Source organism: Babylonia areolata, chromosome 1 (assembly GCF_041734735.1).
Source record: "Babylonia areolata isolate BAREFJ2019XMU chromosome 1, ASM4173473v1, whole genome shotgun sequence".
Taxonomy (NCBI): Eukaryota; Metazoa; Mollusca; class Gastropoda; order Neogastropoda; family Buccinidae; genus Babylonia; species Babylonia areolata.
Window position 1 is genome coordinate 2,659,478 of NC_134876.1, and position 15,000 is coordinate 2,674,477.

The 15,000-nt window shown below is 42.8% G+C and overlaps 1 protein-coding gene across 1 annotated transcript in view; it reads left to right on the top strand.

Annotated features, from left to right (window-relative positions):
* LOC143296284 (kalirin-like) overlaps nt 1-15,000 on the top strand; it is a 450,295-nt gene that overhangs the window by 423,451 nt on the left and 11,844 nt on the right. The window contains exons 30-36 of the mRNA XM_076608165.1: nt 1,363-1,432; nt 2,771-2,953; nt 4,970-5,098; nt 8,181-8,216; nt 10,478-10,636; nt 13,883-14,060; nt 14,857-14,905. Coding sequence (XP_076464280.1) covers nt 1,363-1,432; nt 2,771-2,953; nt 4,970-5,098; nt 8,181-8,216; nt 10,478-10,636; nt 13,883-14,060; nt 14,857-14,905 — 804 coding nt within the window. The remainder of the gene's footprint in view (nt 1-1,362; nt 1,433-2,770; nt 2,954-4,969; nt 5,099-8,180; nt 8,217-10,477; nt 10,637-13,882; nt 14,061-14,856; nt 14,906-15,000) is intronic.

A 15,000-nucleotide genomic window follows, 5' to 3' on the forward strand; every position in this document is an offset into this window, starting at 1 on the left:
AAAGCTGTGTTCAACAAAGCTGCCAGCTGAATCCATTTGTGAAGAGTAGGGGAAGGAGGAGCAGGAGGAGGAGGAGGGTTTCCAGGATGGAGGAGATGATAATGAGCTTCCCTGGGGAGTTCCCTGCTATGATGCAACTGGAGGTTCAGGGAGGGGGGGGGGATGGAGGATGATGGAGGGGGTGATGGTTGTGAGGAGGTTCTGGAACTGAGGTTGTGGGCTGACAGCTGACTTGTTTCTTTGTGTCCTGGAGTGTGTGTCTGTGTCTGTGTGTGTGTGTGTGTGTGTGTGTGTGTGTGTGTGTGTGTGTGGCTTTGGTTCTTGTGAAGTGTGTGTGTGTGTGTGTGTGTGTGTGTGTGTGGCTTTGGTTCTTGTGAAGTGTGTGTGTGTGTGTGGGTGTGTGTGTGTGTGTGGGTGTGTGTGTGTGTGGCTTTGGTTCTTGTGAAGTGTGTGTGTGTGTGTGTGTGTGTGTGTGTGTGGCTTTGGTTCTTGTGAAGTGTGTGTGTGTGTGTGTGTGTGTGTGTGTGTGTGTGTGGCTTTAGTTCCTTCTGAAATGGCCATATGGAGAAGCACTGGCATGCTTTGGGAGGGGGAGGGTTGTGCCGAGCACATGAACATGTTTTGCAAAGCATATCAATATCTGCTTTCATGTGTTTAAGCGGTATGTGTGTATTTTTGTTACATGGTGTATCTGCTATGAATTTCATTATGTTGGTGTGCCATTGTTCCCATTCACTGATGGTAATTATAATCATGGTCATTTAGTTTCATGACATCTTTTCATGCTCAACTGTACTGCACAATGTAAAAACCGATGTGTGAAATATGCATTTAGACATTTAAACAACTCACATGCACAATCCTGCAAAGGCGAATCATCCAAACACTCAGACGCTGATTTACATACATTCATAATAATAATAATGATGATAGTATTTATATAGCGCTGAATCTTGTGCAGAGACAAACCTAAGCGCTTTCATACCAGTCATTCACATGCATGCATAACTCTAAAACTGAAGAAAACTGAAGACAAAAAAGAGGTAGGGGAGGGGGGCTATCTTGTGAAGAGATGCACAGTAAAACACCACACACAAAACACCACTCATCACACCTGTCAGACATCACAATGTGTACCAAAATGATGAATATCTCATATCACAATAATCATCAGCCTCCTTATCACAATTAACACTTTAAAGCATGTCACAGTCCTTGACACTGATCACACACATCACAATGACCGAACAGTTCACATACAAAAACACAGCACTTAAAATCCTAGTGGGTGATACCTACAGCTGTGTACACACGAGAAACAGCAGCGCCCTTTTGTCAGCAGCGAGTTCTTTCCTTTTTCAGAACCATGGAGAAAGAACTGGAGGCATGTCTGAAAACTCCAGACCGAGTGGGCTCTATATTTATTCGTTATGTGAGTACTTTTCTCTTCCCTGTATATTCTTAGACTCATGTATACATTCTCATTCATACTCACTCCTTTCTTTCTCATACTCGTTTTGTATCTTGATACTCATTTATATATTCACATACTTATTTATATATTCTCATACTTATTTATATATTCACATACTCGTTGGTGTATTGATGCCCATTGATTTCTTCTCACACATATTTATGTGTTTTGATATTCATTGATATATTCTCATATTCAGTGATATATTCCTTCACATTTGATAAATATTCACATATTCATAATTTTTTTTTTATAAAGTGAGCAAGAAAAAATATTATGAACAAATATTCCATCCTGCTGTAAGTGTTAATTGATTACATTGGACACAACTCTAGTTTGATATCTAACGAAGAAAAAACAAGAACAAGTATGCACATTCATATACAAATTGTGTGGCTACACAGATATGCACAAATAGACAACAGTACAAATACACACAGAGAGATATACACACATTCACAATACAGGCACACACATACTTTTGACTCATCCATTCATCTTGCACTAATGTGCATGCACAGACATGCACACACAGACACAGTGTTAGCATGGACCCCCCCCCACACACACACACACAGATACATTGATTCAATTGTCTATTTTTTAAAAGAAAGTTACACTTGGTGAACCTTTCCAGTCTTTTTTAGTTGGCTGGAAACCAGTTGAAATACTACATACCCCAAGTACTGATTTATCTGTAACATCCAGTTGCTTCCCTCGGACTAAGTACATATCTTTCTTCTGAACTCAAAACAAATTCTGAACTCTTGTTTTGTTTTGGTTTTTTTACTGCAGTGGGCATGTTCATTCACTTTCGCATTCAGTGGTAGTCTCACTTGGTGCTTTTAGCTTTTGGGCTTTAGCCTAGAGCTACATTATTTGCCAGAATTTTCAGGTGTTTTTGTTGAGGATGATGTGTGTATTTTGTTATTGAAGTATATCTTCAACAGTGCGTTCAGCTGTTGTCCGGCTGACCCACAGAAATACAGTGCAGCTGCACTGATGGGGTGCAAAGTGTTAAGTAAATCTGTGTAGATAAGAAGCAAAAAATATTGTTGAACATGGGTGTTTTTTGTTGTTGTTGTTATTTGGGGGGGAGGGGGTGTTTTTTTATATCTGTTTTTGGAGGGGTTGTTTTTTGTTGTTGTTTTTTATTGTTGGTTTTTTGTTATTGATCAAAATCCTTACAGTTCACATCCACTGCAGCTGCCACCCAAAACAAAACAAACAAAACAAAACAAAACCAGCACAAAGAACAACCAACAAATTACCACCGAATTACCTCCCCTCCTCCAGGAGCGGCGCCTGTACATGTATGTCAAGTACTGTGAGAACAAGCCCAAGTCGGAGTTCATCGTGTCCGAGTTTCTGGACACCTACTTTGAGGAGATTCGGCAGAAGCTGGGCCACCGGCTGACCTTGCCCGACCTGCTCATCAAACCCGTTCAGCGTATTATGCGCTATCAGCTGCTACTCAAGGTGAGTGGAGGGGCATTCCTTTTTTTTTCCTCTCTTTTTTTTCCCCTGCCCTATCATCTTGACTTTCTTGACTTTTGCCTCTTGTCTCCATGTGGAGCATAGGCTGCAGCAACACTCCGCCAGCGGACTCTGTTTTGGGCTGTCCTCTTCAGCAGGGCCCATATTCATCCGGCTGCCTTCATCTCTTCCTCCGTGCTTCTTCTCCAGGTCTGCTGTGGTCTGCCTGCTCTCCTCTTTCCTTGGGGGTTCCATTCCAGCACCTGTCTTGTGGTGTTGTCTGGAGGCTTTCAAAGGGTATGGCCTGTCCAGCCCCACTGATGGGCACCTAGTTGGTTATCAGTGACACTGTTCTCAACTGGTTCAAATCTTATCTCACTGGTCGATTCCAGTCTGTCATTGTCGATGATTTCCAGTCTGAACCTGTTAAAATCAAACACGGAGTCCCACAGGGATCTGTTTTAGGCCCAGTTCTCTTCACACTGTACACTGCTCCTCTCGCTGAAATTATCAACAACCACAATGCTAGTCATCATTCCTATGCTGATGACACTCAACTTCAGAAGAGTGATACCCCTGAAAAATTGTCTTCGCTCTTGCATGAAGCATCTGAATGCTTCCAGGACATTCAAAACTGAAAGATTCTAAATAAGTTACAATTGAACGTGGACAAAACGGAAGCAATGATTGTAGGAACAAAACAAAAACTCTCTTCCATCATCACTGACACAATCAAACGAGGGAGTACATCCATCCTTCTTTCCAGTTCAATCAGGAACCTCGGCGTTGTCCTTGACAACACACTGTCCATGCAAAAATCTATCAGTCAGACATGTCAATCCTGCTACTGTCAGTTGTGATGCATCAGTTCCATTCAGAAATATCTGTCCACCAACGCAACATCTTGACTTGTCGTTTCTCTCATTCTCTCTCGCCTTGACTACTGTAACTCTCTATTGTGTGGTTTGCCTGCTTCATCCATTCAGTCCCTTCAGTGCATACAAAACTCTGATGCCCGACTCGTCCTCAGAAAGAAAAGATCTGAGCACATCACTCCTCTTTTGCAACATCTCCATTGGCTCCCTGGCTCACACAGAATAAAGTATAAGATCAGCACTCTATGTTATAAATGTATTCACAAATCTGCCTCTTCCTATCTTTGTGGCTGTCTTCACCTCTACACTCCATCTCGCTCTCTACAATTGGCTTCAGATCCACTAGGTTTACGCATACCCAGATTCAAACACTCCACTGTTGGACGCCATTCTTTCTCTGTCTCTGGACCTTGCATTTGGAATGAACTTCCTCTTTCACTTTGTCAGGTCTCCGCACTCACCTCTTTCAAGTCTGGCCTTAAAACCCACCTCTTCCCTACCCTGCCTCTTCCTTGTCTTCAGTTTCTTCAGATTTGAGTTATGCATGTGTGTGAATGACTGGTGTGAAAGTGCATAGATTTGTCTCTGCACAAGATTCAGCGCTATATAAATACTATCATTATTATCATTATGTCTCCAGTGGCAGGTTTTGATATCATCTGCTCTGTCATCTGCCACTGTATTCTTTTTATTCAAGCATTAAAAAAAAACCTGTAGTGTGGTACCTTCTTCACATTATAATTACTTCAGATTATTGCATGTCAGTAAGTAAAGCATTTGTTCTCTTTTTCTTTTTTAAAAGAATTTGCTGCAGCAGTTTTGATGTGATTGTTCCATGTTTTATTTTCTTGCGAATTTGCAGCAATGATGGTGGCAAGGTTTAACCTGTTGCATGTAAAATGTATCAGTTGGAATGATAATGGTGTAAAAAAAATAAATAAATAAATAAAAAACTAAAAAAACAAATGAAATGCATAAAGATAATTCTTTGTGAGACCAAAACAATAATGTTTCCTGCTTCAATAAGTTTGTTTTAGTGTTCCTGTCAGAGAACAGTGGGTTGGTCTTTTTGTAGAAAGCAGAGAGATAAACCTATACATGGGTGTGTGTGTGTGTGTGTGTGTGTGTGTGTGTGTGTGTACAGGACATTCTGAAGTACACAGAGAAGGGAGGTAAGGACCCATCAGACGTGCACAAGGCGCTACGTGTCATGTGTGTCGTCCCCAAGGCTGCCAACGACATGATGCAAGTGGGCCGTCTACAGGGCTTTAACGTGAGTCATGTAATACACGTGTGTGCTCTGTGTGTGTGTGTGTGTACGTGTATTTTGGTGCTTGTGCGCGTGTGTGTTTGTGTGTGTGTGTGTGTCTGTGTGTGTGAGTGTTTTTCCAGAATTTTGGACATTTTGTTTAGTATATTTCAATGATACTGATAAACAGTGGTGAGAGATGATGACTGATGAAGCTGCTATGGAGGGCCAATTAGGCTTGGGGCTGCTTGTCTGTACTCTCATAATGATTATACCCCAGCATCACCCAGGTTCAGAGAGAGACAGCCACCTGTAGTGTTGGTCAGGAAATTTGAGCAACGGTTCCAAAAAAGATGCGTCCATGAAGTAGATGACCCATGACTGTGTGGTCCCAGCCCTCCCCTTTGAGCCCACGGCACACTCACGTCACAGTCCAAGTATTTGTATTTGTATTCCTTTTTATCACAACAAATTTCTCTGTGTGAAATTCGGGCTGCTCTCCCCAGGGAGAGTGCGTCGCTACACTACAGCGCCACCCTTTTTTTTTTGTATTTTTTCCTGCATGCAGTAATATTTGTTTTTCCTGTCGAAGTGGATTTTTCTACAGAATTTTGCCAGGAACAACCCTTTTGTTGCCGTGGTTTCTTTTACATGCGCTAAGTGCATGCTGCACACGGGACCTCGGTTTATCGTCTCATCCGAATGACTAGCGTCCAGACCACCACTCAAGGTCTAAAGGAGGGGGAGAAAATATCGGCGGCTGAGCCGTGATTCGAACCAGCGCCCTCAGATTCTCTCGCTTCCTAGGTGGACGCGTTACCTCTAGGCCATCACTCCACTGACCCCCTCAGCCTCCTGACAGGGACCTTGTGGCATTTACACATACAGTCATACAAGGAGTGATGGCTTAGTGCTAATGCGTCCGCCTAGGAAGCGAGAGAACCTGAGCGCACTGGTTCGAATCACAGTACAGTTGCCAATATTTTCTCCCCCTCCACTGGACCCTGAGTGGTGATATGGACTCTAGTCATTCGGATGAGATGATAAACCGAGGTCCCATGTGCAGCATGCACTTAGCACACATAAAAGAACCCACGGCAACAAAAGGGTTGTTCCTGGCAAAATTCTGTAGAAAAATCCACTTCGATAGGAAAAATAAATAAAACTGCACGCAGGAAAAAATACCAAAAAAAAGGGTGGTGCTCTCAGTGTCTCTCCCTGGGGAGAGCAGCCCAAATTTCACACAGAGAAATCTGTTGTGACAAAAAAGAGAAATACAAAATACTATATACATGCATTCAAGTATACAAACAAGCATGTACGCACACAAACACACAAGCAAACACACTAAGACGTGTGCACACACACACACAGCCAGCAGAAGTCAGTAAGATGGCAGGCAGAATGGAAGAGGGTGTTGATCTGTGTAGACCATGCTGGATCTGTCTGAAGATGGATAATGGGGGATGTGGGGGGGGGGAGGTTTCAATCAGCAGCACATTTTTCTTGTGATCTCTGTGGTTCAAGTGCATTAATTCACTGGTTTCACCCTATTTCTCCTGATAGTTCTCTCACCCAGTGTGTGACAGTTATACTGCTATAAGAAGTGATAGTTCTGTAACCCAGTGTGTGACAGTTATACTGCTATAAGAAGTGATAGTTCTGTAACCCAGTGTGTGACAGTTATACTGCTATAAGAAGTGATAGTTCTCTCACCCAGTGTGTGACAGTTATACTGCTATAAGAAGTGATAGTTCTGTAACCCAGTGTGTGACAGTTATACTGCTATAAGAAGTGATAGTTCTCTCACCCAGTGTGTGACAGTTATACTGCTATAAGAAGTGATAGTTCTCTCACCCAGTGTGTGACAGTTATACTGCTATAAGAAGTGATAGTTCTCTCACCCAGTGTGTGACAGTTATACTGCTATAAGAAGTGATAGTTCTGTAACCCAGTGTGTGACAGTTATACTGCTATAAGAAGTGATAGTTCTGTAAACCAGTGTGTGACAGTTATACTGCTATAAGAAGTGATAGTTCTATAACACAGTGTGTGACAGCTATACTGCTATAAGAAGTGATAGTTCTGTAACCCAGTGTGTGGGACAGTTATACTGCTATAAGAAGTGATAGTTCTGTAACCCAGTGTGTGACAGTTATACTGCTATAAGAAGTGATAGTTCTGTCACCCAGTGTGACAGTTATACTGCTATAAGAAGTGATAGTTCTGTAACCCAGTGTGTGACAGTTATACTGCTATAAGAAGTGATAGTTCTGTCACCCAGTGTGTGACAGTTATACTGCTATAAGAAGTGATAGTTCTGTCACCCAGTGTGTGACAGTTATACTGCTATAAGAAGTGATAGTTCTGTAACCCAGTGTGTGACAGTTATACTGCTATAAGAAGTGATAGTTATGTCACCCAGTATGTGACAGTTATACTGCTATAAGAAGTGATAGTTCTGTAACGCAGTGTGTGACAGTTATACTGCTATAAGAAGTGATAGTTCTCTCACCCAGTGTGTGACAGTTATACTGCTTTAAGAAGTGATAGTTCTGTAACCCAGTATGTGACAGTTATACTGCTATAAGAAGTGATAGTTCTGTAACCCAGTGTGTGACAGTTATACTGCTATAAGAAGTGATAGTTCTGTCACCCAGTGTGTGACAGTTATACTGCTATAAGAAGTGATAGTTCTGTAACCCAGTGTGTGACAGTTATACTGCTATAAGAAGTGATAGTTCTGTCACCCAGTGTGTGACAGTTATACTGCTATAAGAAGTGATAGTTCTGTCACCCAGTGTGTGACAGTTATACTGCTATAAGAAGAAATTCCTTATTTGTTCTGGTCCATTATTGTTACAGTAACAAAAACCATATGTCTGTGTTGCTCAGTATTTAAAAAATAAATAAATAATTTTTTTTTTAAAACAGAAAACTGTCTCTGGTCATCTCTGCTGAGTTACAGCAAAATGAATTTTTAACACTGCACTTGTAAAAGAGATATCAGCACCTGTTGTTATTGTTGTATGATATGTTTGGTAATTAATTTCTATGTGAATGACAGAAGTAGACGATATATTATTTGTCTTTTTTCTGTGTGCAGGGAAAGATAACTGCTCAAGGAAAGTTGTTACTTCAGGTAGGCCTTTGCTTGAATTTCGTTATCTCCAAATGAATTTGTTCACAGGTTTTTGGGGGAAGTGCAGACTAGCACAACCATGTAGATATGACTGCTGGACAAAGACAGTATTCATACTGACCGGCACAACAACGGCTGAGAGGTTAACGTGTTTGATTTTCACTCTCAGGGTACTGGGGTTCGAATCTCGGTCATGGCGCCTGGTGGGTGCAGGGTGGAGATTATATCCAGCTTCTGTGCAGACCTGCTAGTGCTTGTTGAACTGCTAGTGCCAGAACCTGCTGGTGCTTGTTGACCTGCTAGTGCCAGAACCTGCTGGTGCTTGTTGACCTGCTAGTTCCAGAACCTGCTGGTGCTTGTTGACCTGCTAGTTCCAGAACCTGCTGGTGCTTGTTACTGCTAGTTCCAGAACCTGCTGGTGCTTGTTACTGCTAGTGCCAGAACCTGCTGGTGCTTGTTGACCTGCTAGTTCCAGAACCTGCTGGTGCTTGTTGACCTGCTAGTTCCAGAACCTGCTGGTGCTTGTTGACCTGCTAGTTCCAGAACCTGCTGGTGCTTGTTACTGCTAGTGCCAGAACCTGCTGGTGCTTGTTGACCTGCTAGTTCCAGAACCTGCTGGTGCTTGTTGACCTGCTAGTTCCAGAACCTGCTAGTGCTTGTTACTGCTAGTGCCAGAACCTGATGGTGCTTGTTGACCTTCTAGTTCCAGAACCTGCTGGTGCTTGTTGACCTGCTAGTTCCAGAACCTGCTGGTGCTTGTTGACCTGCTAGTTCCAGAACCTGCTGGTGCTTGTTGACCTGCTAGTTCCAGAACCTGCTGGTACTTGTTACTGCTAGTTCCAGAACCTGCTGGTGCTTGTTACTGCTAGTGCCAGAACCTGCTGGTGCTTGTTGACCTGCTAGTGCCAGAACCTGCTGGTGCTTGTTGAACTGCTAGTGCTTGTTGAACTGCTAGTGCCAGAACCTGCTAGTGCTTGTTGAACTGCTAGTGCTTGTTGAACTGCTAGTGCCAGAACCTGCTGGTGCTTGTTGAACTGCTAGTGCCAGAACCTGCTGGTGCTTGTTGAACTGCTCGTGCCAGAACCTGCTGGTGCTTGTTGAACTGCTCGTGCCAGAACCTGCTGGTGCTCTGCTTTCCTCCAGGGAGCTGGGCAGAGCGTGTCACCATAGAGCAGCCCCACACATTTCTGTTATTCCTTTCTTTTTCTTTTTTTCTCTTTTATTCTCTTGATGAATCAATTCCATTCCTTGAGAAACTGAAACTGAAAATCCTTCCTTCCTGTCTTCCTGTGTGGATAGGAGAAGTCATTTGAATGTGACGATGAACAGAGGTCCTGTGTGCAGCACACGCTTGGCACTCTGAAAAAGAACCCATGGCAACGTAAGTGTTGTTCTTTGGCATACATGTACTCAAAGCCAAATCACATTGGGTTGTGTGGCTGGTCAGGCATCTGCCTAGCAGATGTGGTGTCATGTACATACCAGTATTTGTATTGTATTGCTCTTTTTGTCACAACAGATTTCTCTGTGTGAAATTGGTGCTGCTCTCCCCAGGGACAGTGCGTTGTGGCTCTCCCCAGGGACAGTGCGTTGTGGCTCTCCCCAGGGACAGTGCGTTGTGGCTCCAGGGACAGTGCGTTGTGGCTCTCCCCAGGGACAGTGCGTTGTGGCTCTCCCCAGGGACAGTGCGTTGCTACACTGACAGCACCACCCTTTGGTATTGTTTTTGGATTTTTTCTGCCTGCAATTTTTTGTTTTCCTATCAAAGTGGATTTTTCTACAGAATTTTGCCAGGGACAACCTTTTTGTTGCCGTGGTTTCTTTTACATGCGCTAAATGCATGCTCTACACGGGACCTCGGTTTATCATCTCATCCGAATGACCAGCGTCCAGACCACCACTCAAGGTCTTGTGGAGGGGGAGAAAATACTGGCGACTGCCGGTGTGATTCGAAACCAGTGTGCTCAGATTCTCTCGCTTCCTTGGCGGACGTGTTCCCTCTGGGCCAGTACTTCACTGATCTATATGGATTAATTTTGTCTGAACATAAAAATGCCACATTGAGAAACTGAAACAGAAAATCCTTCCTTACTGTCTTCCTACCAAGACAGGAGAAGATGTCCAGGCTGCTGTTTATATCCTGGAAACTTCTCTTTCTTTTATTTCCATTCAGATTTTTGGCGGTTTGTCTGAATGCAGTGACGCCTTCTTGAGACACTGGAACTGGAACTGATGCTGTGTGTGTTTGTGTGTGTCCACAGGAGACCCTGCTGGTGTCGGAGGTGGTGGCGGGGGTGCCCCAGAAAGCCAAGGAGCGCCGCCTCTTCCTCTTTGAGCAGATCATCATTGTCAGCGAAATGATCGAGCGGAAGAAGGGCGACTTCTCCAACGCCAGCTACATCTACAAGAACAGTCTGAAGGTCTGAGGCATTGGCAGATTGTGTTGGCTGGGCTGAGGGATGGCAGTGGTGTGGGTGTGGGTGGGGGAAGAGGAGGATGAGCTGTTTGGGAGGGTTGGAGTGGGGGGGAGAGTGTGTGTGTGGGTGGGGGTTAGGGAGGGTCTATGTGCGTCTGGGTGTGTTTGTGTCTGTTTTTGTTTTTGCTTAGTTTTTATGTTTGTTGTTTTGTTTTGCTTTTGTTGTTGTTTTTAGTGGGGGGAAGGGGCAGGGAGTGTATATGTTAGTGTGCCTTGCTTTTGTTGTTTCTTTTTAGTGGGGGGAAGGGGCAGGGAGTGTATATGTTAGTGTGCCTTGCTTTTGTTGTTTGTTTTTAGTGGGGGGAAGGGGCAGGGAGTGTATATGTTTGTGTGTTTGCCAGTGTTCATGTGTGTGTGGATGGTGATGTGAGAGAGAGGTGTGTGGCTGTCTGTATGTTCATGTGTGTGTGGATGGTGATGTGAGAGAGAGGTGTGTGTCTGTCAGTGTTCATGTGTGTGTGGATGGTGATGTGAGAGAGAGGTGTGTGTCTGTCAGTATGTTCATGTGTGTGTGGATGGTGATGTGAGAGAGAGGTGTGTGGCTGTCTGTATGTTCATGTGTGTGTGGATGGTGATGTGAGAGAGAGGTGTGTGGCTGTCTGTATGCATTGTGAGTGATGTCACAATGTTTTAAAATAGCCTTGTTAGCACTGCCCAGTGTGTTATAGAACATCTTTTCAAATGAGAATCAATGCACAAGCACTTTTCTGACAGGTCTTCAGAAAACTGCATTGCACAAAACTGGAGAAAAGAACTGAAATGTTCTATCACCACTGATACACTGCAGAAGAATTTTGGTTTGTGGTTGGTCATTACACAAGAGAGGGGGCATTATGATTTTGTTGGGTGTTTTTTTTTGTTGTTGTTCTTTTGAATTTGAATGTGCCTGTTATGTTTTGGATACAGGGCAGTTCTCAACAGACAACCCACTTAATCAGAGACAGTTGAAGCTGTATTTCATTCAACACATTGCATACATAGCAACCACAGAAAAGTATAGATATTAATTGTTTCTTATATCTTAACAAATCAACTTTATGAGCAGGTATTCTTAACATAGCTGCATTGTCAAAAGCTAGTGTATGTTGTTGTTGTTGTTGTTTTGTTTTGTTTTTGTTTTTTGTTGTTGTTGTTTTGTTTGTTTGTTTTTGTTGTTGTTGTTTTATGGGTGGAGTTGTTTTTCAGTCTGTTTTAAATAAAAAGTTAGGGTTATTTGAGCCAGACAGCATAGTCAAGGGGAAAGAACTCTGTAAACCCAGGAAAAGGAATCACAGAATGTGTGGATATTTTGATCACAGTGAGTTGATTTGTGACCAGGTGGTGAGGGTGTTGAGGTGATTACTGTGATGTTTGCAGCATTGTTGTCGCTGTCAGATGTTAGCTTGTTTTCTCACGTCGATCGTTTAGCAGAGGCCAGGCTGGGAATTGAATTCAGGAGTTTTATTCAGTCAGTATAATTGCCACCATAATTATTGCTGACCCAAAGGTCCCCTGGGAACTAACTCCCCCAGCTCATAAGCTAGGGTTATCAAGGTTTTCTCCCTTTAAGTAAGGCCTCAGTTGAAAGCTGCAAACACTGCAATTGCTAACTGTAACCCATCAGAAAAGAACTACTTAAAGAATAAAAAGGATAGTCTAGCTTAGATACTCCCACATCATTGGATACATGAGGTCCTCAAGGTGCTCCATTGTCCCTGGTCTTGAGCCTGTTCAAATGATAATCAGATCAACTGAAACTGGTTTGGGGTTTGTTTTTGTTTTATATGTCGTATCGCCAGTCTTACCTTAACCCTCCTTTTGTTTTATATGTCGTATCACCAACCTTACCTTAACCCTCCTTTTGTTTTATATGTCGTATCACCAACCTTACCTTAACCCTCCTTTTGTTTTATATGTCATATCACCAACCTTACCTTTACCCTCCTTTTGTTTTATATGTCGTATCGCCAGTCTTACCTTAACCCTCCTTTTGTTTTATATGTCGTATCGCCAGTCTTATCTTAACCCTCCTTTTGTTTTATATGTCGTATCGCCAGTCTTACCTTAACCCTCCTTTTGTTTTATATGTCGTATCACCAACCTTACCTTAACCCTCCTTTTGTTTTATATGTCGTATCGCCAGTCTTATCTTAACCCTCCTTTTGTTTTATATGTCGTATCACCAACCTTACCTTAACCCTACTTTTGTTTTATATGTCGTATCACCAACCTTACCTTAACCCTACTTTTGTTTTATATGTCGTATCACCAACCTTACCTTAACCCTACTTTTGTTTTATATGTCGTATCGCCAACCTTACCTTAACCCTCCTTTTGTTTTATATGTCGTATCGCCAGTCTTACCTTAACCCTACTTTTGTTTTATATGTCGTATCGCCAACCTTACCTTAACCCTCCTTTTGTTTTATATGTCGTATCGCCAACCTTACCTTAACCCTACTTTTGTTTTATATGTCGTATCGCCAGTCTTACCTTAACCCTACTTTTGTTTTATATGTCATATCACCAACCTTACCTTAACCCTACTTTTGTTTCTTTTTTTTCTTCTTTTTTTTTTTCTTTCTCCATGTGACTGACTTATATGTCAGGAGCATACCCACTCTGATAGGTACACAAATATATATGCATGCACTCACGGCCTGGCAAAGCATGTTGGGTTATGCTGCTGGTCAGGCATCTGCCTAGCAGATGCGGTGTAGTGTAAAGGATTTGTCCAAACGCAGTGATGCCTCCTTGAGAAACTGAAACTGAAATTTGTTTGTGTCGCTGTCTTAATTGCAGCACGATGCAGTGATTCTTGCCTTGAGGTAACGCGTCCGCCTGGCAAGTGAGAGAATCAGAGCACACTGGTTCAAATCCCATAGTCACCAGTATTTTCTCCCCTTCCACTAGACCTTGTGGTGGTCTGGATGCTAGTTACTCGGATGAGATGATAAACCGAGGTCCTGTGTGTAGCATGCACTTACATGTAAAAGAACCCACGGCAACAAAAGGGTTGTCCCTGGCAAAATTCTGTAGAAAAATCCTCTTAGAAAGGAAAGCAAATAAAATCGCAGGCTGGAAAGAATCCACCAAAAAGTGGGTGGCGCTCTCAGTGTAGCGACGCGTTCTCCCTGGGGAGAGCAGCCCGAATTTCACACAGAGAAATCTGTTGTGACAAAATGAGTCATACAAAACAACTGACACACAGGTGAACAAGATGGCCATGACCAACACAGTGGACGGGGAGCCCCTCAAGTTCATCCTGATCGACCGCACGCCAGGCTCCGACATCAAGTACATCGTGCAGGCACCCTCCCAGGAGGTCAAGGACACCTGGATCACCGAGGTCCGCAACATCCTCGACATGCAGGGAAACTTCCTTCGAGGTCAGGATTGTCATCATCGTCGTCATTGTCATCATCATCATTGTTATCATCTTCTTCCCCCCTTTTTTTTTGGTTCTTCTTCTTCTTCTTCTTCTTCTTCTTCTTCTTCTTCTTTTTTTTTTTTTTTTCTTCTTCTTCTACTTTTTTTTTATTTTCTTCTTCTTCTTCTTCTTCTCCCCCTCCTCTTCTTCTTCTTCTCTTCTTCTTCTTCTTTTTCTTTTCTTCTTCTTCTTCTTTTCTTCTTTTTCTTCTCTTCTTCTTCTTCTCCTTCTTTGACTTCTTCATCATCTTCTTCATCTTCGTTTTCATCTTCTTCTTCTGGTTTGTATCATACATAAATCCATCATAAATCTGTTCTGTGCATTCTTTTGTGATTTTGCATACTCGCTGTTGTGATTATTTTGGATTTCACTTTTTTTTCTTCTTTTTTTTCATCTTCATTTTTCTTTGGGCCAGACGTCCAGATGTGAAAAAGCATATTAACGTTTATTCCTGTACCCTCTTGATATGTAAAGAATTTGTTTCATTTCATTCACTTTCTGTAACTTTCTCATGTCTTCGCCCTCGTCCCTTCCCTCTCCTCCTGTTTCATCGGAGTCTAGCTTCCACTGGTGATGAACTGAAGTCATGGAACATTCTCTCCACGAACATTGATTGTAATGACAGTGAATATCTATAAAGTGTGTGTGTGTGTGTGTGTGTGTGTGTGTGTGTGTGTGTGCAGAAAGTGGAAATGATAAATATTTAACATGAATGAATATATATATATATTACTTTTTTGTTGTTGTTGTTGCAGCTCTGCAGTCTCCAATAGCATACCAGAAACAACAACTCACCAAAGATCCGTAAGTGGGTAAACCACTGTGTGGTCACCAGGTGTAAATTTGTTTGTTACTGGGGGTTTTTGTTGGGTTTGGGGGGGTGGGGGTGAGGGGCTCTT